The following is a 22,678-nucleotide window of genomic DNA, read 5'->3' as shown; positions in this document are numbered from 1 at the left end:
CGGCAAACCGTACTTTTTAATGAGGCCGATGTCACAGAAAAAAAAAAAAAATGCTTCACAATGAACTGCTCAAGGAAGCTACTAAATAAACTTTCAGAAAAGTTAAGTAGTTTTTTTTTTTTTTAATAGGGTGACGGAGAGCTATACCTTTCCCATCTATGTGAATTTAGGTTTAAACTAGATTTCCCTTGGCTATTATATACGACAAAAAAACCCCACATCACCCCCTTTCACTCCCCCCACCCCCCAAAAGTGTTTTAGTCTATTGAGTTTTTGTGTCCTCAGTTGTGTCTGATTCACGGCAACTCACGAACTCTACACAGCCAGGCTCTTCCGTCCATGGAATTCAGGGCAATTTTTTTCTGTCACAGTAAATGCCCACCCTGGGTGATCCAAAGGCAAGGGCTCAGAGGCTCCTGAGAGTCTAACTCCTTTCAGCCGAGCACAGAGCTGGCTCCTCACTGGGATGCCTGTGGCCTGGGGCTCCCAGAGGGGAGAGCAGCACTCGCCCCACCGTGTGGTCACTGCTGGAAGTGCAGGCTGCTCCTCACTCCCCCTTGACAGTGTCCCTGAGGGCAGAACAGTGGGAATCTACTCAAGGTGGAAATGCAAACTCCCATGCAACCAAACTTCCCACAAGGTCTCCAAAACCACTCAGGAACAGGGAATTGGAAACTGCAGGGCATGACATGAATGGAGATGGAGACTTGACACCTTACACCGAGTTCACTTCCAGTTATCCCTAGACAAAGTTTCCATGAAAACTTGTCACAAATCTAGAAGAACAATGAGCAGAAACCGGACACGTGCTTTGAGTCTTCACACACAAAACTAAAAGGCAGTCCACAAAACAACCCAGAGAATACAGTGGACTTTGCAAAATCAAAGATATCTACTGTGGGAAAGACCTCATTACAAAAGCAAAAGACAGGTCATACATCGCGAGACGAATGAGTGGAAACACAAAGCTTCTCAAGGATGTGTCTCCAAACAGACAAAGAACACCAACACAACAAGCCTGTGAAAACTAGGGAAAGGTCTGAAGGGACACCAGACTGAGGAAGACACACACAGAGTATCCCGGATGATGTCCAGCACGGAGGGCCTGAAGAAACAACAGTCTAGTTGCACTCCCTCAGGCCTGTGTGACCCTGGATGAGGCCTCTGTTTCCCGGTGGCTCTGAGAGATGGACAGGGAGGAAGGGGAAGAGAAATCACTTGCATTTCTAATACTCACAGCAAAGTCTTCCAATGAGAAGGGAATTATCACCCCCACTGACAATGCCATGCACTGAAGTGATACCCACGAGTCCATCTAACCCAGAAGGGAAGGAAGGACCTGTTCTCACAAAACGGCGAGAGATGGAAGAAGGAAGATCAAGCCCACACCAATCACTGGAAAGAGAAGCTGTGCTCAGGGCTTGAAAGAATTCCTATTGGGAAAATGATGTCACAGCCCCACAAGGCAATCCACAGCTTCGATGCTATTCCTCCCAAAATGCCAATGCATTGTCGCACCGAACAAAGAACTGCAAAAGGGGTTACGGAAACAGAAAAGAGCCTAAATTGTCAATACAATCCGACGAAAAAGCCCCGATACGGACATCCAAGGTTGTGTGAAAGGAAATTAGACGACCAAACTAGGATCCTCAGGAGCGTATCGGAGAAGGCGATGGCGACCCACGCCAGTACTCTTGCCTGGAAAATGCCCTGGACGGAGGAGCCTGGTAGGCTGCAGGCCATGGGGTCGCGCAGAGTCAGACACGACTGAAGTGACTTAGCCGCAGCGGCAGCAGCAGGACAGTATGCTATTGGGAATACAACAACACACACAGATCCAGATCGATGGAATAAAGTTGAGGGTCCAGAAACAAACCCCGGCATCCATGGTCAACTCATCTCTGACACAGAAGGGGAGAATATCCAAATGGGAACAAGAAAGCCTCTTCAATAAATGGCCATGGGAAAACCAGACAGCTACATCTGAAGAACGCTATTGGTTTTGATCTCACACCACCTCAATATCGGGGAAAAACCTCACCCTAAAGACTGATGTCTTGAGATAGCTAGAAAGAAGCGTAGGTCAAAGGCTCCTTAACATCAGAGTCTCCTTGCCATTTGCTGGGCGGAGGTAGAAATGGGTCTCTTCAAGTAAGGGAAAGAGGGAAACGAAGTACACCAATGGGTTTCCATCCAATGGAACCTCTTCACAACAGAGAAGCTAAGCATTCACAGATGCAAAAGATAGGAAACGGAACATGAGAGACTCCTTGCAAGTGGTGTATCTGAGAAGGGGTTCATATGGAAAGAGACGAAGAATGCACAGCACTCAGATTCCAAGAAACACCACCACCACCCTTGACCCTTCCCCCATGACCAACTCCGACCTAAAGCCTTTCTCTCCCTCTAACCCATCCCTAAAACATAACCCTCATCTAATCATATACATGTGCATTCCTAGCATCCATCCATCCACACACGAGAGAGAAAGAGGAAGACACAGACTGAATCGAGAAAGGAAAAGAGAGGGACACAGCCAGAGAGAGACACGGAACCAAAGAGAGGAAAGGAGTCGATGGTCCAGACTTTTCATCAATCTGTCTCGAAGGTAGAAGCAATGACAGCGCCCATCCACCCCAGAAGGGGGAAAAGGACGGAAGGTTTGGAGAGGAAAAGACAAGAACGCAGGGAGCCATTAGAAGCTCAGCCACCCGCAGAAGCCGAGCTGGGACACTTGAACAGAATCTCAATGGAAACAGAGGACCAGAAATTTGGCTACTCTTTTCTATAAGAGAGGGAGACCTTCGAGTCTTCCTTTCGGGCCTCCAACTTGGATGTGGGGTCTCAAAACAGTCAGGAGGGGCAGTGCCTTTTCCTGGGTACCACGGCGCATCCAGGCCTCGTTCTGCCCCATTCTGTGCTGTGTCAGCCCTGGATGGAGTCTTTCTTTCTGAAGTCTCAGCGCACAAGCTCCACGTGATATCGGCCCCAGGTGGAGAGGCATGGAGCTGCTCGTAGGCCGACAGACCTAGGAAACAGATGGGAGAATGACCCCCACTCTGCAGATGGAGAGACTGGGGAAACCCTGAGGGGCATATGCTTGTCCAGGGCCACACCACTTATGAGAAGAAGGAGCCTGGTCTGAGAGCAGCGGGGTCCTCGGAGCTCAGGCCCTGGCTGCACCCAGGCCTCCCCAGGGCTGTGGGCTGGGCTGTGTGGCTGTCAATGTGCCTGCACATGGCCTAAGGGGGGTGGTCGAGCAGTCAGAAACCCAGAGATTCCCTTGGGAAGTTTTGGGGAAGGGACCTCAGCACGAACCCCAGGAAATGATGTCACCTGCCGGCAACAGAACCCAACAGAACCCGCAACCCGGGTATCCAGGCCTCCAGAGCGGAGAGGAGCCCCCAGCCAGATCTCTTGCTGCCAGGATGTTCTGCTGTTTGCCCCTGCCCAGAGGCCGGGGCCTCAGGAGAGCTCACAGGCAGTGTGCGTGGGCACCCTGTCGACGTTGGCTCAGGGCACCCCCGAGAGGCCTCTGGCCCTCTGCCCGGAGAAACAGAAAGGTAACACGGGGAGCCCCAGGCCGGGCCAGGCCACCTCTCCCATGCCACCCGGAAACACCGGGTCCTTTGCCTGTGTGTGTGGATGCGGGTTTCTCGGGGTGTGTCTCCCTCAAGGAAGCCCAGGCGGATGTGGGGTCAGAAGCCTGCGGACAAGTTGTGTCCACACCCCAGGGGAGATCAGGCTGGCTGGGATGGGAACAGTGCGGGCAGGGCCGGCCGCCCAGGCTGACCTCACACCCTCAGGTGGGTCTCTTTCCTCCCGGGTGGGGATCTGAGCAGACACACGTCTCTGACCCTTCTGGGAAGAGAAGTTCGAGCAGGCAGAAGCAGCGGCTCCACTGGCCAGGCCCAGCTCGGAAAACTCCCAGCACGGCTGGCTGACGGTCACTGTCGTTGCAGAGCTTCCCACGTGATGAGGCCGAGGACGGGGACACCCCGTCCACCTCCCGGAGGGAGGGGTCGGAGCACCAACCCCCCGCCCGTGAGGCCCAGTGCAGGCTCCAGGTGAGCGTGCCCACGGAGGCATCAGCCCCACCGGGGGCGAAGCGGAGGCGGGGAAGGCCTGCTGCCGAGACACCGCCCAGGATACACCCGGCGGCCCAGTCTGAGGCTGCCACGGAGCTCAGCACACCCGGCTCCGACCCAGAGTCCCGAGAACCCCGGCCTCTGAGGCAGCAGGAGGACCTGGAGCCCAGCACGCCAGAGCACAGAGGTAAGGACGCTGGGGCTGGTGCACGGGAGTGTGTGGGGAGGGGGTGCTGAGCTACACAGGGACGAGTCCCCGAAAGATGCTGCTGGGCCTGCAGCAAGCGCTGGCCTCACACCCCCACCCCCATCTTGCACACTTCAGTCCCAAAAGACATCCAACCCTGGGTATTCTTTCGGAATCTCTTGGAAGCTTTCTGTCCCGGGATACGCACATGCCAAGGCTGGTCTGTGGGCAAACTTTGCTTCTCCCCCAGCTCTCGCACTGGCCTCCAACTGGAAACAGGCTCCACTTCCCAGACCTGTGCCTACAGAGGTGGTGGCTCCAGGTGCAGGACCCAGGGATCCACCGAGGGCAGATGGAGAACCGAGCCTTGCCCTCGCAGAGACACCAGGCCAGCTGGGTACTGGCCAGCACACCGGGCAGATCGGATTTCCGTGCCTGCAGGACCCCCAGCCCCAGGCACTGATGTCCCACCCCCTCAGCCAGAACCTCCACCTCCACGTGCACCTGTACCTGCTCGGGCTTTGGCAGGAGAACCCGAGGCAGAGGAGGAGTCACCGCCTCGGCAGGGAGAGCCTGCCCTGGCTCCCGCGCAACACCCAGACGCCGACGATGACTCACCCGCCCCTGCAGGAAGAACGAGCCCCCGCTCTGGACAGAGACCCAGAGCCCTTGCCGGAAACACCATGTCCAGGGGAGCGGTCGGCTCTGCAGCCTCCATCCCTGTCTGCTCACCGTGGACGCCGGCAACTCGGTCTGCCCCCAGGGGACATGGAGTTCCTTTCCCCTGAGCTGCTTTGCATTTGGTTTGTTTCCACCTTTCTGGTGATGTTTTACTTTTTGTATGGTTTCGTCTATTTTTGTTGGTTAAGTTGGGATTAGTAAACTTTTTCATCATTGTTGCAATTTGGGACACTGTTGTGTAACTCTGGTGATACTGTGTTACCATCACCACTCTGTAGTTTCAGACCCGTTCGATCTTTATGCCCCACCCGCCAACAAAGCCTGGGTTCAAGGCAAGCAGGCCCTGTTCATCCCTCCCCCCGATCCTGACCACAATTTCATCTTTTCTTTCTGCATTCCTTCCTATATTCTTGGTGTCCCCAATCAATGACTCTCAGTGAGATGACTGAAGGAGTTTTTTTCGGACTCTCCACCTACTGTAAGACTCCATTGGAGAGTTCTCATTTTTATGTCATTTGAACTAGCCTTTGATAGCTGAAAGGACGGTGTACGTCCTTTCAAGATATCATGTGCCAAACGAAGCCCTTTTGGCAAATGCCATCATTATCTCCAGGCAGGCATTGCTGTTTGAAGGGTGACATCTCAGCCAGAAGGCAGAGGCTGAGCTCCTCTTGTTGCACCAGCTCCCAAAAGAAGCCAAGAAAGGGAGCTGGAACAACAAACCACCCCAACGCCCAGGAAAGCGTTCTTCACGACAGAAGGCTAGCAAATGACCCAACAACCTTGTGGCCCAGAACCCCTCTAGAAAAATCACTGTTCCATACAAAAGAGAAACACATGGGAAGTTCCAAGGAGAGGCAATGCCCATGGCCAGTGTACTTTAGAGACGGCCTGACCGCTCCGGGGAAGACACGCACCGACGGAACCCCTTGGGAAACAGCAGTGAGAGTCCTCACCGTCGTAAGGGTTTCCTCTGGGGACAACCTGCCCTGGGCACCACATGAGGGAGCAGACCGGCTTCTCTTCCTCTGCCCCCACACCACTCACTCATGAAGGCAGCTCAGGTGTTCTCATGCCCTGCCTGCCTGCCTGCCTGCCTGGCTCATCCGTGAGCTGTGACCACCTCCAGGGCAGGACTCCACCTTCTCCTCTCTGTGTACCGTGAATCTGCACACAGTGGGCTTTCAGAACCTTAGGAGACTTGAGCCATTCCCACTCGAGCCAGAACCCTCCCCAGGAAGGAAAACAGCTGTGGAGTCATTTTGGCCCCAGCACTGGTTCCCAAACCCTGGCGGCTCCTACAGCCTCTACGGTGTGAAGAGGGAGGTCCCTTTTGACAGAGCTTTCCGGCTGTCAGATCGAAGCTGTTGTTTCACTGTCAGCTGTGTCTCTGCCGTTGCAGCCAGGTGGGCCACGCTGCTCCAAAGGAGCTCACAAGCTGAGTTGCAAGGGAGGTATTGAGAGGACAGGGATGGCTACAACGTGCTGCAAACTGAGTGAGGGTCCCCACAATCCTCAGCAAAGGTCTGTGGTGTGCAAGTGGGGAGTAGAGGGCCCCCAAGTTCCAAAGGAAGGGAGGTACTCGGGAGATAAAGCCCTTGGCTGCTGTGGTAGCAGCTGCAGATGGCAGCTCGTCCACAGTGCACTTCGAATGAGGTCATATGAGCGGGACTCTGGAAATGGCTCCGAAATCCAGAGAAAGGGGTCAGGGTATGTGGGAATCCGGCGGGGGTGGGGGGTGGATGAAGGAAGGTGTCCTTCCTCTCTCCAGTGCAATTTGGTTTGGTGAGTCTCAAAGCTACCAGATGGCACTTCCCAAGTCAGGCCCCCGCAGGAATCAGGGTGGGCTGCGTGCCTCGGCCCCTGCCACAGGGACAAGCCACACCAGTGGCCTCCCTGAGCTCAAATGGCCGGATCTGGGGGTTCCGTCTGGGTGCACACCTCCTTGCTGTGGCCAAGTTCCCCCCTTCTCTGAGCACCAGCTTCATCATCCTCTCGAATGAGGACATCGATTGCTACCTTGGCACGTTACTCTCTTCATCCTGTGAAGACTCATTAGGCTTATCCTACAATTACTAGCTGGCCCGAAGAGATATCTCCTGAATCCAGATTAAGTTGGAGTCTCCCAGGCTCATCTGGCATGTCTTCCCTGAAGTCTGCCAAAACCCACACCCTTGCATTTCCAGGGACTCCCCTTAGCCGGCTGGGCAGAAAACCCAGCATGGTTCAAACAAGCTGACAGACAAGCGGGAGAGGACTCACGGGCAGACGGCCTCCGTCAGGTCTCGGGTGGAGCTCTGGGACCACAGCAGCAACGGGCCATCCCAGCCCCTGGGCTCAGCAGCGCCCTCATTCTCAGGCCGGCGGCTCTGCCCTGAGGGGAGCAGGAAGGTCACCAACTGCCGCAGGCGGACCTCAAGCCCCTCCTACTGCTGGAGCCTGACCTCCCCCGGCCCCACCCCTTCCCCTACCCCAGCAGGACGAGAGCTCGTCTTCCCCTGGCTTCCAACGTGAGGCCCGGCCCTGGGCCCCGATTGGGCACTGCCCCAGTCCGGAGCCAATCACAGTGGCCAGGGAGGTGGAACGCACCGATTGGCCAGGGCCAGGTCATGTGACCATGCTCCCCAGGAAACTCAAATATTACCAAGATTCCCTAACAAACCAATGAACAAAATTATCCAGTAAAGGCAAACCGTACTTTTTAATGAGGCCGATGTCACAGAAAAAAAAAAAAAATGCTTCACAATGAACTGCTCAAGGAAGCTACTAAATAAACTTTCAGAAAAGTTAAGTAGTTTTTTTTTTTTTTTAATAGGGTGATGGAGAGCTATACCTTTCCCATCTATGTGAATTTAGGTTTAAACTAGATTTCCCTTGGCTATTATATACCACAAAAAAACCCCACATCACCCCCTTTCACTCCCCCCACCCCTCAAAAGTGTTTTAGTCTATTGAGTTTTTGTGTCCTCAGTTGTGTCTGATTCACGGCAACTCACGAACTCTACACAGCCAGGCTCTTCCGTCCATGGAATTCAGGGCAATTTTTTTCTGTCACAGTAAATGCCCACCCTGGGTGATCCAAAGGCAAGGGCTCAGAGGCTCCTGAGAGTCTAACTCCTTTCAGCCGAGCACAGAGCTGGCTCCTCACTGGGATGCCTGTGGCCTGGGGCTCCCAGAGGGGAGAGCAGCACTCGCCCCACCGTGTGGTCACTGCTGGAAGTGCAGGCTGCTCCTCACTCCCCCTTGACAGTGTCCCTGAGGGCAGAACAGTGGGAATCTACTCAAGGTGGAAATGCAAACTCCCATGCAACCAAACTTCCCACAAGGTCTCCAAAACCACTCAGGAACAGGGAATTGGAAACTGCAGGGCATGACATGAATGGAGATGGAGACTTGACACCTTACACCGAGTTCACTTCCAGTTATCCCTAGACAAAGTTTCCATGAAAACTTGTCACAAATCTAGAAGAACAATGAGCAGAAACCGGACACGTGCTTTGAGTCTTCACACACAAAACTAAAAGGCAGTCCACAAAACAACCCAGAGAATACAGTGGACTTTGCAAAATCAAAGATATCTACTGTGGGAAAGACCTCATTACAAAAGCAAAAGACAGGTCATACATCGCGAGACGAATGAGTGGAAACACAAAGCTTCTCAAGGATGTGTCTCCAAACAGACAAAGAACACCAACACAACAAGCCTGTGAAAACTAGGGAAAGGTCTGAAGGGACACCAGACTGAGGAAGACACACACAGAGTATCCCGGATGATGTCCAGCACGGAGGGCCTGAAGAAACAACAGTCTAGTTGCACTCCCTCAGGCCTGTGTGACCCTGGATGAGGCCTCTGTTTCCCGGTGGCTCTGAGAGATGGACAGGGAGGAAGGGGAAGAGAAATCACTTGCATTTCTAATACTCACAGCAAAGTCTTCCAATGAGAAGGGAATTATCACCCCCACTGACAATGCCATGCACTGAAGTGATACCCACGAGTCCATCTAACCCAGAAGGGAAGGAAGGACCTGTTCTCACAAAACGGCGAGAGATGGAAGAAGGAAGATCAAGCCCACACCAATCACTGGAAAGAGAAGCTGTGCTCAGGGCTTGAAAGAATTCCTATTGGGAAAATGATGTCACAGCCCCACAAGGCAATCCACAGCTTGGATGCTATTCCTCCCAAAATGCCAATGCATTGTCGCACCGAACAAAGAACTGCAAAAGGGGTTACGGAAACAGAAAAGAGCCTAAATTGTCAATACAATCTGACGAAAAAGCCCCGATACGGACATCCAAGGTTGTGTGAAAGGAAATTAGACGACCAAACTAGGATCCTCAGGAGCGTATCGGAGAAGGCGATGGCGACCCACGCCAGTACTCTTGCCTGGAAAATGCCCTGGACGGAGGAGCCTGGTAGGCTGCAGGCCATGGGGTCGCGCAGAGTCAGACACGACTGAAGTGACTTAGCCGCAGCGGCAGCAGCAGGACAGTATGCTATTGGGAATACAACAACACACACAGATCCAGATCGATGGAATAAAGTTGAGGGTCCAGAAACAAACCCCGGCATCCATGGTCAACTCATCTCTGACACAGAAGGGGAGAATATCCAAATGGGAACAAGAAAGCCTCTTCAATAAATGGCCATGGGAAAACCAGACAGCTACATCTGAAGAACGCTATTGGTTTTGATCTCACACCACCTCAATATCGGGGAAAAACCTCACCCTAAAGACTGATGTCATGAGATAGCTAGAAAGAAGCGTAGGTCAAAGGCTCCTTAACATCAGAGTTTCCTTGCCATTTGCTGGGCGGAGGTAGAAATGGGTCTCTTCAAGTAAGGGAAAGAGGGAAACGAAGTACACCAATGGGTTTCCATCCAATGGAACCTCTTCACAACAGAGAAGCTAAGCATTCACAGATGCAAAAGATAGGAAACGGAACATGAGAGACTCCTTGCAAGTGGTGTATCTGAGAAGGGGTTCATATGGAAAGAGACGAAGAATGCACAGCACTCAGATTCCAAGAAACACCACCACCACCCTTGACCCTTCCCCCATGACCAACTCCGACCTAAAGCCTTTCTCTCCCTCTAACCCATCCCTAAAACATAACCCTCATCTAATCATATACATGTGCATTCCTAGCATCCATCCATCCACACACGAGAGAGAAAGAGGAAGACACAGACTGAATCGAGAAAGGAAAAGAGAGGGACACAGCCAGAGAGAGACACGGAACCAAAGAGAGGAAAAGAGTCGATGGTCCAGACTTTTCATCAATCTGTCTCGAAGGTAGAAGCAATGACAGCGCCCATCCACCCCAGAAGGGGGAAAAGGACGGAAGGTTTGGAGAGGAAAAGACAAGAACGCAGGGAGCCATTAGAAGCTCAGCCACCCGCAGAAGCCGAGCTGGGACACTTGAACAGAATCTCAATGGAAACAGAGGACCAGAAAGTTGGCTACTCTTTTCTATAAGAGAGGGAGACCTTCGAGTCTTCCTTTCGGGCCTCCAACTTGGATGTGGGGTCTCAAAACAGTCAGGAGGGGCAGTGCCTTTTCCTGGGTACCACGGCGCATCCAGGCCTCGTTCTGCCCCATTCTGTGCTGTGTCAGCCCTGGATGGAGTCTTTCTTTCTGAAGTCTCAGCGCACAAGCTCCACGTGATATCGGCCCCAGGTGGAGAGGCATGGAGCTGCTCGTAGGCCGACAGACCTAGGAAACAGATGGGAGAATGACCCCCACTCTGCAGATGGAGAGACTGGGGAAACCCTGAGGGGCATATGCTTGTCCAGGGCCACACCACTTATGAGAAGAAGGAGCCTGGTCTGAGAGCAGCGGGGTCCTCGGAGCTCAGGCCCTGGCTGCACCCAGGCCTCCCCAGGGCTGTGGGCTGGGCTGTGTGGCTGTCAATGTGCCTGCACATGGCCTAAGGGGGGTGGTCGAGCAGTCAGAAACCCAGAGATTCCCTTGGGAAGTTTTGGGGAAGGGACCTCAGCACGAACCCCAGGAAATGATGTCACCTGCCGGCAACAGAACCCAACAGAACCCGCAACCCGGGTATCCAGGCCTCCAGAGCGGAGAGGAGCCCCCAGCCAGATCTCTTGCTGCCAGGATGTTCTGCTGTTTGCCCCTGCCCAGAGGCCGGGGCCTCAGGAGAGCTCACAGGCAGTGTGCGTGGGCACCCTGTCGACGTTGGCTCAGGGCACCCCCGAGAGGCCTCTGGCCCTCTGCCTGGAGAAACAGAAAGGTAACACGGGGAGCCCCAGGCCGGGCCAGGCCACCTCTCCCATGCCACCCGGAAACACCGGGTCCTTTGCCTGTGTGTGTGGATGCGGGTTTCTCGGGGTGTGTCTCCCTCAAGGAAGCCCAGGCGGATGTGGGGTCAGAAGCCTGCGGACAAGTTGTGTCCACACCCCAGGGGAGATCAGGCTGGCTGGGATGGGAACAGTGCGGGCAGGGCCGGCCGCCCAGGCTGACCTCACACCCTCAGGTGGGTCTCTTTCCTCCCGGGTGGGGATCAGAGCAGACACACGTCTCTGACCCTTCTGGGAAGAGAAGTTCGAGCAGGCAGAAGCAGCGGCTCCACTGGCCAGGCCCAGCTCGGAAAACTCCCAGCACGGCTGGCTGACGGTCACTGTCGTTGCAGAGCTTCCCACGTGATGAGGCCGAGGACGGGGACACCCCGTCCACCTCCCGGAGGGAGGGGTCGGAGCACCAACCCCCCGCCCGTGAGGCCCAGTGCAGGCTCCAGGTGTGCGTGCCCACAGAGGCATCAGCCCCACCGGGGGCGAAGCGGAGGCGGGGAAGGCCTGCTGCCGAGACACCGCCCAGGATACACCCGGCGGCCCAGTCTGAGGCTGCCACGGAGCTCAGCACACCCGGCTCCGACCCAGAGTCCCGAGAACCCCGGCCTCTGAGGCAGCAGGAGGACCTGGAGCCCAGCACGCCAGAGCACAGAGGTAAGGACGCTGGGGCTGGTGCACGGGAGTGTGTGGGGAGGGGGTGCTGAGCTACACAGGGACGAGTCCCCGAAAGATGCTGCTGGGCCTGCAGCAAGCACTGGCCTCACACCCCCACCCCCATCTTGCACACTTCAGTCCCAAAAGACATCCAACCCTGGGTATTCTTTCGGAATCTCTTGGAAGCTTTCTGTCCCGGGATACGCACATGCCAAGGCTGGTCTGTGGGCAAACTTTGCTTCTCCCCCAGCTCTAGCACTGGCCTCCAACTGGAAACAGGCTCCACTTCCCAGACCTGTGCCTACAGAGGTGGTGGCTCCAGGTGCAGGACCCAGGGATCCACCGAGGGCAGATGGAGAACCGAGCCTTGCCCTCGCAGAGACACCAGGCCAGCTGGGTACTGGCCAGCACACCGGGCAGATCGGATTTCCGTGCCTGCAGGACCCCCAGCCCCAGGCACTGATGTCCCACCCCCTCAGCCAGAACCTCCACCTCCACGTGCACCTGTACCTGCTCGGGCTTTGGCAGGAGAACCCGAGGCAGAGGAGGAGTCACCGCCTCGGCAGGGAGAGCCTGCCCTGGCTCCCGCGCAACACCCAGACGCCGACGATGACTCACCCGCCCCTGCAGGAAGAACGAGCCCCCGCTCTGGACAGAGACCCAGAGCCCTTGCCGGAAACACCATGTCCAGGGGAGCGGTCGGCTCTGCAGCCTCCATCCCTGTCTGCTCACCGTGGACGCCGGCAACTCGGTCTGCCCCCAGGGGACATGGAGTTCCTTTCCCCTGAGCTGCTTTGCATTTGGTTTGTTTCCACCTTTCTGGTGATGTTTTACTTTTTGTATGGTTTCGTCTATTTTTGTTGGTTAAGTTGGGATTAGTAAACTTTTTCATCATTGTTGCAATTTGGGACACTGTTGTGTAACTCTGGTGATACTGTGTTACCATCACCACTCTGTAGTTTCAGACCCGTTCGATCTTTATGCCCCACCCGCCAACAAAGCCTGGGTTCAAGGCAAGCAGGCCCTGTTCATCCCTCCCCCCGATCCTGACCACAATTTCATCTTTTCTTTCTGCATTCCTTCCTATATTCTTGGTGTCCCCAATCAATGACTCTCAGTGAGATGACTGAAGGAGTTTTTTTCGGACTCTCCACCTACTGTAAGACTCCATTGGAGAGTTCTCATTTTTATGTCATTTGAACTAGCCTTTGATAGCTGAAAGGACGGTGTACGTCCTTTCAAGATATCATGTGCCAAACGAAGCCCTTTTGGCAAATGCCATCATTATCTCCAGGCAGGCATTGCTGTTTGAAGGGTGACATCTCAGCCAGAAGGCAGAGGCTGAGCTCCTCTTGTTGCACCAGCTCCCAAAAGAAGCCAAGAAAGGGAGCTGGAACAACAAACCACCCCAACGCCCAGGAAAGCGTTCTTCACGACAGAAGGCTAGCAAATGACCCAACAACCTTGTGGCCCAGAACCCCTCTAGAAAAATCACTGTTCCATACAAAAGAGAAACACATGGGAAGTTCCAAGGAGAGGCAATGCCCATGGCCAGTGTACTTTAGAGACGGCCTGACCGCTCCGGGGAAGACACGCACCGACGGAACCCCTTGGGAAACAGCAGTGAGAGTCCTCACCGTCGTAAGGGTTTCCTCTGGGGACAACCTGCCCTGGGCACCACATGAGGGAGCAGACCGGCTTCTCTTCCTCTGCCCCCACACCACTCACTCATGAAGGCAGCTCAGGTGTTCTCATGCCCTGCCTGCCTGCCTGCCTGCCTGGCTCATCCGTGAGCTGTGACCACCTCCAGGGCAGGACTCCACCTTCTCCTCTCTGTGTACCGTGAATCTGCACACAGTGGGCTTTCAGAACCTTAGGAGACTTGAGCCATTCCCACTCGAGCCAGAACCCTCCCCAGGAAGGAAAACAGCTGTGGAGTCATTTTGGCCCCAGCACTGGTTCCCAAACCCTGGCGGCTCCTACAGCCTCTACGGTGTGAAGAGGGAGGTCCCTTTTGACAGAGCTTTCCGGCTGTCAGATCGAAGCTGTTGTTTCACTGTCAGCTGTGTCTCTGCCGTTGCAGCCAGGTGGGCCACGCTGCTCCAAAGGAGCTCACAAGCTGAGTTGCAAGGGAGGTATTGAGAGGACAGGGATGGCTACAACGTGCTGCAAACTGAGTGAGGGTCCCCACAATCCTCAGCAAAGGTCTGTGGTGTGCAAGTGGGGAGTAGAGGGCCCCCAAGTTCCAAAGGAAGGGAGGTACTCGGGAGATAAAGCCCTTGGCTGCTGTGGTAGCAGCTGCAGATGGCAGCTCGTCCACAGTGCACTTCGAATGAGGTCATATGAGCGGGACTCTGGAAATGGCTCCGAAATCCAGAGAAAGGGGTCAGGGTATGTGGGAATCCGGCGGGGGTGGGGGGTGGATGAAGGAAGGTGTCCTTCCTCTCTCCAGTGCAATTTGGTTTGGTGAGTCTCAAAGCTACCAGATGGCACTTCCCAAGTCAGGCCCCCGCAGGAATCAGGGTGGGCTGCGTGCCTCGGCCCCTGCCACAGGGACAAGCCACACCAGTGGCCTCCCTGAGCTCAAATGGCCGGATCTGGGGGTTCCGTCTGGGTGCACACCTCCTTGCTGTGGCCAAGTTCCCCCCTTCTCTGAGCACCAGCTTCATCATCCTCTCGAATGAGGACATCGATTGCTACCTTGGCACGTTACTCTCTTCATCCTGTGAAGACTCATTAGGCTTATCCTACAATTACTAGCTGGCCCGAAGAGATATCTCCTGAATCCAGATTAAGCTGGAGTCTCCCAGGCTCATCTGGCATGTCTTCCCTGAAGTCTGCCAAAACCCACACCCTTGCATTTCCAGGGACTCCCCTTAGCCGGCTGGGCAGAAAACCCAGCATGGTTCAAACAAGCTGACAGACAAGCGGGAGAGGACTCACGGGCAGACGGCCTCCGTCAGGTCTCGGGTGGAGCTCTGGGACCACAGCAGCAACGGGCCATCCCAGCCCCTGGGCTCAGCAGCGCCCTCATTCTCAGGCCGGCGGCTCTGCCCTGAGGGGAGCAGGAAGGTCACCAACTGCCGCAGGCGGACCTCAAGCCCCTCCCACTGCTGGAGCCTGACCTCCCCCGGCCCCACCCCTTCCCCTACCCCAGCAGGACGAGAGCTCGTCTTCCCCTGGCTTCCAACGTGAGGCCCGGCCCTGGGCCCCGATTGGGCACTGCCCCAGTCCGGAGCCAATCACAGTGGCCAGGGAGGTGGAAGGCACCGATTGGCCAGGGCCAGGTCATGTGACCATGCTCCCCAGGAAACTCAAATATTACCAAGATTCCCTAACAAACCAATGAACAAAATTATCCAGTAAAGGCAAACCGTACTTTTTAATGAGGCCGATGTCACAGAAAAAAAAAAAAAAAGCTTCACAATGAACTGCTCAAGGAAGCTACTAAATAAACTTTCAGAAAAGTTAAGTAGTTTTTTTTTTTTTTTAATAGGGTGATGGAGAGCTATACCTTTCCCATCTATGTGAATTTAGGTTTAAACTAGATTTCCCTTGGCTATTATATACCACAAAAAAACCCCACATCACCCCCTTTCACTCCCCCCACCCCCCAAAAGTGTTTTAGTCTATTGAGTTTTTGTGTCCTCAGTTGTGTCTGATTCACGGCAACTCACGAACTCTACACAGCCAGGCTCTTCCGTCCATGGAATTCAGGGCAATTTTTTTCTGTCACAGTAAATGCCCACCCTGGGTGATCCAAAGGCAAGGGCTCAGAGGCTCCTGAGAGTCTAACTCCTTTCAGCCGAGCACAGAGCTGGCTCCTCACTGGGATGCCTGTGGCCTGGGGCTCCCAGAGGGGAGAGCAGCACTCGCCCCACCGTGTGGTCACTGCTGGAAGTGCAGGCTGCTCCTCACTCCCCCTTGACAGTGTCCCTGAGGGCAGAACAGTGGGAATCTACTCAAGGTGGAAATGCAAACTCCCATGCAACCAAACTTCCCACAAGGTCTCCAAAACCACTCAGGAACAGGGAATTGGAAACTGCAGGGCATGACATGAATGGAGATGGAGACTTGACACCTTACACCGAGTTCACTTCCAGTTATCCCTAGACAAAGTTTCCATGAAAACTTGTCACAAATCTAGAAGAACAATGAGCAGAAACCGGACACGTGCTTTGAGTCTTCACACACAAAACTAAAAGGCAGTCCACAAAACAACCCAGAGAATACAGTGGACTTTGCAAAATCAAAGATATCTACTGTGGGAAAGACCTCATTACAAAAGCAAAAGACAGGTCATACATCGCGAGACGAATGAGTGGAAACACAAAGCTTCTCAAGGATGTGTCTCCAAACAGACAAAGAACACCAACACAACAAGCCTGTGAAAACTAGGGAAAGGTCTGAAGGGACACCAGACTGAGGAAGACACACACAGAGTATCCCGGATGATGTCCAGCACGGAGGGCCTGAAGAAACAACAGTCTAGTTGCACTCCCTCAGGCCTGTGTGACCCTGGATGAGGCCTCTGTTTCCCGGTGGCTCTGAGAGATGGACAGGGAGGAAGGGGAAGAGAAATCACTTGCATTTCTAATACTCACAGCAAAGTCTTCCAATGAGAAGGGAATTATCACCCCCACTGACAATGCCATTCACTGAAGTGATACCCACGAGTCCATCTAACCCAGAAGGGAAGGAAGGACCTGTTCTCACAAAACGGCGAGAGATGGAAGAAGGAAGATCAAGCCCACACCAATCACTGGAAAGAGAAGCTGTGCTCAGGGCTTGAAAGAATTCCTATTGGGAAAATGATGTCACAGCCCCACAAGGCAATCCACAGCTTGGATGCTATTCCTCCCAAAATGCCAATGCATTGTCGCACCGAACAAAGAACTGCAAAAGGGGTTACGGAAACAGAAAAGAGCCTAAATTGTCAATACAATCTGACGAAAAAGCCCCGATACGGACATCCAAGGTTGTGTGAAAGGAAATTAGACGACCAAACTAGGATCCTCAGGAGCGTATCGGAGAAGGCGATGGCGACCCACGCCAGTACTCTTGCCTGGAAAATGCCCTGGACGGAGGAGCCTGGTAGGCTGCAGGCCATGGGGTCGCGCAGAGTCAGACACGACTGAAGTGACTTAGCCGCAGCGGCAGCAGCAGGACAGTATGCTATTGGGAATACAACAACACACACAGATCCAGATCGATGGAATAAAGTTGAGGGTCCAGAAACAAACCCCGGCATCCATGGTCAACTCATCTCTGACACAGAAGGGGAGAATATCCAAATGGGAACAAGAAAGCCTCTTCAATAAATGGCCATGGGAAAACCAGACAGCTACATCTGAAGAACGCTATTGGTTTTGATCTCACACCACCTCAATATCGGGGAAAAACCTCACCCTAAAGACTGATGTCATGAGATAGCTAGAAAGAAGCGTAGGTCAAAGGCTCCTTAACATCAGAGTCTCCTTGCCATTTGCTGGGCGGAGGTAGAAATGGGTCTCTTCAAGTAAGGGAAAGAGGGAAACGAAGTACACCAATGGGTTTCCATCCAATGGAACCTCTTCACAACAGAGAAGCTAAGCATTCACAGATGCAAAAGATAGGAAACGGAACATGAGAGACTCCTTGCAAGTGGTGTATCTGAGAAGGGGTTCATATGGAAAGAGACGAAGAATGCACAGCACTCAGATTCCAAGAAACACCACCACCACCCTTGACCCTTCCCCCATGACCAACTCCGACCTAAAGCCTTTCTCTCCCTCTAACCCATCCCTAAAACATAACCCTCATCTAATCATATACATGTGCATTCCTAGCATCCATCCATCCACACACGAGAGAGAAAGAGGAAGACACAGACTGAATCGAGAAAGGAAAAGAGAGGGACACAGCCAGAGAGAGACACGGAACCAAAGAGAGGAAAGGAGTCGATGGTCCAGACTTTTCATCAATCTGTCTCGAAGGTAGAAGCAATGACAGCGCCCATCCACCCCAGAAGGGGGAAAAGGACGGAAGGTTTGGAGAGGAAAAGACAAGAACGCAGGGAGCCATTAGAAGCTCAGCCACCCGCAGAAGCCGAGCTGGGACACTTGAACAGAATCTCAATGGAAACAGAGGACCAGAAAGTTGGCTACTCTTTTCTATAAGAGAGGGAGACCTTCGAGTCTTCCTTTCGGGCCTCCAACTTGGATGTGGGGTCTCAAAACAGTCAGGAGGGGCAGTGCCTTTTCCTGGGTACCACGGCGCATCCAGGCCTCGTTCTGCCCCATTCTGTGCTGTGTCAGCCCTGGATGGAGTCTTTCTTTCTGAAGTCTCAGCGCACAAGCTCCACGTGATATCGGCCCCAGGTGGAGAGGCATGGAGCTGCTCGTAGGCCGACAGACCTAGGAAACAGATGGGAGAATGACCCCCACTCTGCAGATGGAGAGACTGGGGAAACCCTGAGGGGCATATGCTTGTCCAGGGCCACACCACTTATGAGAAGAAGGAGCCTGGTCTGAGAGCAGCGGGGTCCTCGGAGCTCAGGCCCTGGCTGCACCCAGGCCTCCCCAGGGCTGTGGGCTGGGCTGTGTGGCTGTCAATGTGCCTGCACATGGCCTAAGGGGGGTGGTCGAGCAGTCAGAAACCCAGAGATTCCCTTGGGAAGTTTTGGGGAAGGGACCTCAGCACGAACCCCAGGAAATGATGTCACCTGCCGGCAACAGAACCCAACAGAACCCGCAACCCGGGTATCCAGGCCTCCAGAGCGGAGAGGAGCCCCCAGCCAGATCTCTTGCTGCCAGGATGTTCTGCTGTTTGCCCCTGCCCAGAGGCCGGGGCCTCAGGAGAGCTCACAGGCAGTGTGCGTGGCACCCTGTCGACGTTGGCTCAGGGCACCCCCGAGAGGCCTCTGGCCCTCTGCCCGGAGAAACAGAAAGGTAACACGGGGAGCCCCAGGCCGGGCCAGGCCACCTCTCCCATGCCACCCGGAAACACCGGGTCCTTTGCCTGTGTGTGTGGATGCGGGTTTCTCGGGGTGTGTCTCCCTCAAGGAAGCCCAGGCGGATGTGGGGTCAGAAGCCTGCGGACAAGTTGTGTCCACACCCCAGGGGAGATCAGGCTGGCTGGGATGGGAACAGTGCGGGCAGGGCCGGCCGCCCAGGCTGACCTCACACCCTCAGGTGGGTCTCTTTCCTCCCGGGTGGGGATCTGAGCAGACACACGTCTCTGACCCTTCTGGGAAGAGAAGTTCGAGCAGGCAGAAGCAGCGGCTCCACTGGCCAGGCCCAGCTCGGAAAACTCCCAGCACGGCTGGCTGACGGTCACTGTCGTTGCAGAGCTTCCCACGTGATGAGGCCGAGGACGGGGACACCCCGTCCACCTCCCGGAGGGAGGGGTCGGAGCACCAACCCCCCGCCCGTGAGGCCCAGTGCAGGCTCCAGGTGAGCGTGCCCACGGAGGCATCAGCCCCACCGGGGGCGAAGCGGAGGCGGGGAAGGCCTGCTGCCGAGACACCGCCCAGGATACACCCGGCGGCCCAGTCTGAGGCTGCCACGGAGCTCAGCACACCCGGCTCCGACCCAGAGTCCCGAGAACCCCGGCCTCTGAGGCAGCAGGAGGACCTGGAGCCCAGCACGCCAGAGCACAGAGGTAAGGACGCTGGGGCTGGTGCACGGGAGTGTGTGGGGAGGGGGTGCTGAGCTACACAGGGACGAGTCCCCGAAAGATGCTGCTGGGCCTGCAGCAAGCGCTGGCCTCACACCCCCACCCCCATCTTGCACACTTCAGTCCCAAAAGACATCCAACCCTGGGTATTCTTTCGGAATCTCTTGGAAGCTTTCTGTCCCGGGATACGCACATGCCAAGGCTGGTCTGTGGGCAAACTTTGCTTCTCCCCCAGCTCTAGCACTGGCCTCCAACTGGAAACAGGCTCCACTTCCCAGACCTGTGCCTACAGAGGTGGTGGCTCCAGGTGCAGGACCCAGGGATCCACCGAGGGCAGATGGAGAACCGAGCCTTGCCCTCGCAGAGACACCAGGCCAGCTGGGTACTGGCCAGCACACCGGGCAGATCGGATTTCCGTGCCTGCAGGACCCCCAGCCCCAGGCACTGATGTCCCACCCCCTCAGCCAGAACCTCCACCTCCACGTGCACCTGTACCTGCTCGGGCTTTGGCAGGAGAACCCGAGGCAGAGGAGGAGTCACCGCCTCGGCAGGGAGAGCCTGCCCTGGCTCCCGCGCAACACCCAGACGCCGACGATGACTCACCCGCCCCTGCAGGAAGAACGAGCCCCCGCTCTGGACAGAGACCCAGAGCCCTTGCCGGAAACACCATGTCCAGGGGAGCGGTCGGCTCTGCAGCCTCCATCCCTGTCTGCTCACCGTGGACGCCGGCAACTCGGTCTGCCCCCAGGGGACATGGAGTTCCTTTCCCCTGAGCTGCTTTGCATTTGGTTTGTTTCCACCTTTCTGGTGATGTTTTACTTTTTGTATGGTTTCGTCTATTTTTGTTGGTTAAGTTGGGATTAGTAAACTTTTTCATCATTGTTGCAATTTGGGACACTGTTGTGTAACTCTGGTGATACGGTGTTACCATCACCACTCTGTAGTTTCAGACCCGTTCGATCTTTATGCCCCACCCGCCAACAAAGCCTGGGTTCAAGGCAAGCAGGCCCTGTTCATCCCTCCCCCCGATCCTGACCACAATTTCATCTTTTCTTTCTGCATTCCTTCCTATATTCTTGGTGTCCCCAATCAATGACTCTCAGTGAGATGACTGAAGGAGTTTTTTTCGGACTCTCCACCTACTGTAAGACTCCATTGGAGAGTTCTCATTTTTATGTCATTTGAACTAGCCTTTGATAGCTGAAAGGACGGTGTACGTCCTTTCAAGATATCATGTGCCAAACGAAGCCCTTTTGGCAAATGCCATCATTATCTCCAGGCAGGCATTGCTGTTTGAAGGGTGCCATCTCAGCCAGAAGGCAGAGGCTGAGCTCCTCTTGTTGCACCAGCTCCCAAAAGAAGCCAAGAAAGGGAGCTGGAACAACAAACCACCCCAACGCCCAGGAAAGCGTTCTTCACGACAGAAGGCTAGCAAATGACCCAACAACCTTGTGGCCCAGAACCCCTCTAGAAAAATCACTGTTCCATACAAAAGAGAAACACATGGGAAGTTCCAAGGAGAGGCAATGCCCATGGCCAGTGTACTTTAGAGACGGCCTGACCGCTCCGGGGAAGACACGCACCGACGGAACCCCTTGGGAAACAGCAGTGAGAGTCCTCACCGTCGTAAGGGTTTCCTCTGGGGACAACCTGCCCTGGGCACCACATGAGGGAGCAGACCGGCTTCTCTTCCTCTGCCCCCACACCACTCACTCATGAAGGCAGCTCAGGTGTTCTCATGTCCTGCCTGCCTGCCTGCCTGCCTGGCTCATCCGTGAGCTGTGACCACCTCCAGGGCAGGACTCCACCTTCTCCTCTCTGTGTACCGTGAATCTGCACACAGTGGGCTTTCAGAACCTTAGGAGACTTGAGCCATTCCCACTCGAGCCAGAACCCTCCCCAGGAAGGAAAACAGCTGTGGAGTCATTTTGGCCCCAGCACTGGTTCCCAAACCCTGGCGGCTCCTACAGCCTCTACGGTGTGAAGAGGGAGGTCCCTTTTGACAGAGCTTTCCGGCTGTCAGATCGAAGCTGTTGTTTCACTGTCAGCTGTGTCTCTGCCGTTGCAGCCAGGTGGGCCACGCTGCTCCAAAGGAGCTCACAAGCTGAGTTGCAAGGGAGGTATTGAGAGGACAGGGATGGCTACAACGTGCTGCAAACTGAGTGAGGGTCCCCACAATCCTCAGCAAAGGTCTGTGGTGTGCAAGTGGGGAGTAGAGGGCCCCCAAGTTCCAAAGGAAGGGAGGTACTCGGGAGATAAAGCCCTTGGCTGCTGTGGTAGCAGCTGCAGATGGCAGCTCGTCCACAGTGCACTTCGAATGAGGTCATATGAGCGGGACTCTGGAAAGGGCTCCGAAATCCAGAGAAAGGGGTCAGGGTATGTGGGAATCCGGCGGGGGTGGGGGGTGGATGAAGGAAGGTGTCCTTCCTCTCTCCAGTGCAATTTGGTTTGGTGAGTCTCAAAGCTACCAGATGGCACTTCCCAAGTCAGGCCCCCGCAGGAATCAGGGTGGGCTGCGTGCCTCGGCCCCTGCCACAGGGACAAGCCACACCAGTGGCCTCCCTGAGCTCAAATGGCCGGATCTTGGGGTTCCGTCTGGGTGCACACCTCCTTGCTGTGGCCAAGTTCCCCCCTTCTCTGAGCACCAGCTTCATCATCCTCTCGAATGAGGACATCGATTGCTACCTTGGCACGTTACTCTCTTCATCCTGTGAAGACTCATTAGGCTTATCCTACAATTACTAGCTGGCCCGAAGAGATATCTCCTGAATCCAGATTAAGCTGGAGTCTCCCAGGCTCATCTGGCATGTCTTCCCTGAAGTCTGCCAAAACCCACACCCTTGCATTTCCAGGGACTCCCCTTAGCCGGCTGGGCAGAAAACCCAGCATGGTTCAAACAAGCTGACAGACAAGCGGGAGAGGACTCACGGGCAGACGGCCTCCGTCAGGTCTCGGGTGGAGCTCTGGGACCACAGCAGCAACGGGCCATCCCAGCCCCTGGGCTCAGCAGCGCCCTCATTCTCAGGCCGGCGGCTCTGCCCTGAGGGGAGCAGGAAGGTCACCAACTGCCGCAGGCGGACCTCAAGCCCCTCCCACTGCTGGAGC

At 55.0% G+C, this 22,678-nt stretch overlaps 2 protein-coding genes and 2 long non-coding RNA genes across 4 annotated transcripts in view; 2 read left to right on the top strand and 2 right to left on the bottom strand.

Moving 5' to 3' along the window:
- Positions 1-22,678, bottom strand: part of LOC145529707 (uncharacterized) — a 1,704,434-nt gene that overhangs the window by 1,429,566 nt on the left and 252,190 nt on the right. The window contains exons 31-33 of the long non-coding RNA XR_014071296.1: positions 22,502-22,613; positions 14,861-14,972; positions 7,219-7,330 (exon numbers count right to left, since the gene is read on the bottom strand). This is a non-coding gene — a long non-coding RNA (uncharacterized LOC145529707). The remainder of the gene's footprint in view (positions 1-7,218; positions 7,331-14,860; positions 14,973-22,501; positions 22,614-22,678) is intronic.
- On the bottom strand, positions 108-5,985 carry LOC145529721 (uncharacterized). Its single transcript, XR_014071311.1, has 3 exons — positions 3,794-5,985; positions 2,803-3,028; positions 108-569 (listed from the first exon to the last, which is right to left on the bottom strand). It is a non-coding gene; the product is annotated as an uncharacterized LOC145529721 (long non-coding RNA).
- Positions 3,371-5,176, top strand: LOC145529586 (uncharacterized). Its single transcript, XM_081550172.1, has 3 exons — positions 3,371-3,563; positions 3,963-4,275; positions 4,526-5,176. The coding sequence occupies exons 1-3, from the start codon at positions 3,429-3,431 to the stop codon at positions 5,152-5,154; spliced, it is 1,077 nt and encodes a 358-aa protein (XP_081406298.1). The 5' UTR covers positions 3,371-3,428; the 3' UTR covers positions 5,155-5,176.
- On the top strand, positions 10,356-15,014 carry LOC145529560 (uncharacterized). Its single transcript, XM_081550143.1, has 3 exons — positions 10,356-11,205; positions 11,605-11,917; positions 12,168-15,014. The coding sequence occupies exons 1-3, from the start codon at positions 10,969-10,971 to the stop codon at positions 12,794-12,796; spliced, it is 1,179 nt and encodes a 392-aa protein (XP_081406269.1). The 5' UTR covers positions 10,356-10,968; the 3' UTR covers positions 12,797-15,014.

Source organism: Giraffa tippelskirchi, chromosome 12, assembly GCF_054371585.1.
Source record: "Giraffa tippelskirchi isolate mGirTip1 chromosome 12, T2T-mGirTip1v1.2.pri, whole genome shotgun sequence".
In the NCBI taxonomy this organism is placed as follows: domain Eukaryota; kingdom Metazoa; phylum Chordata; class Mammalia; order Artiodactyla; family Giraffidae; genus Giraffa; species Giraffa tippelskirchi.
Note: the sequence above shows the minus strand (reverse complement) of the source record. Positions and strands in the feature narration are given on the sequence as shown.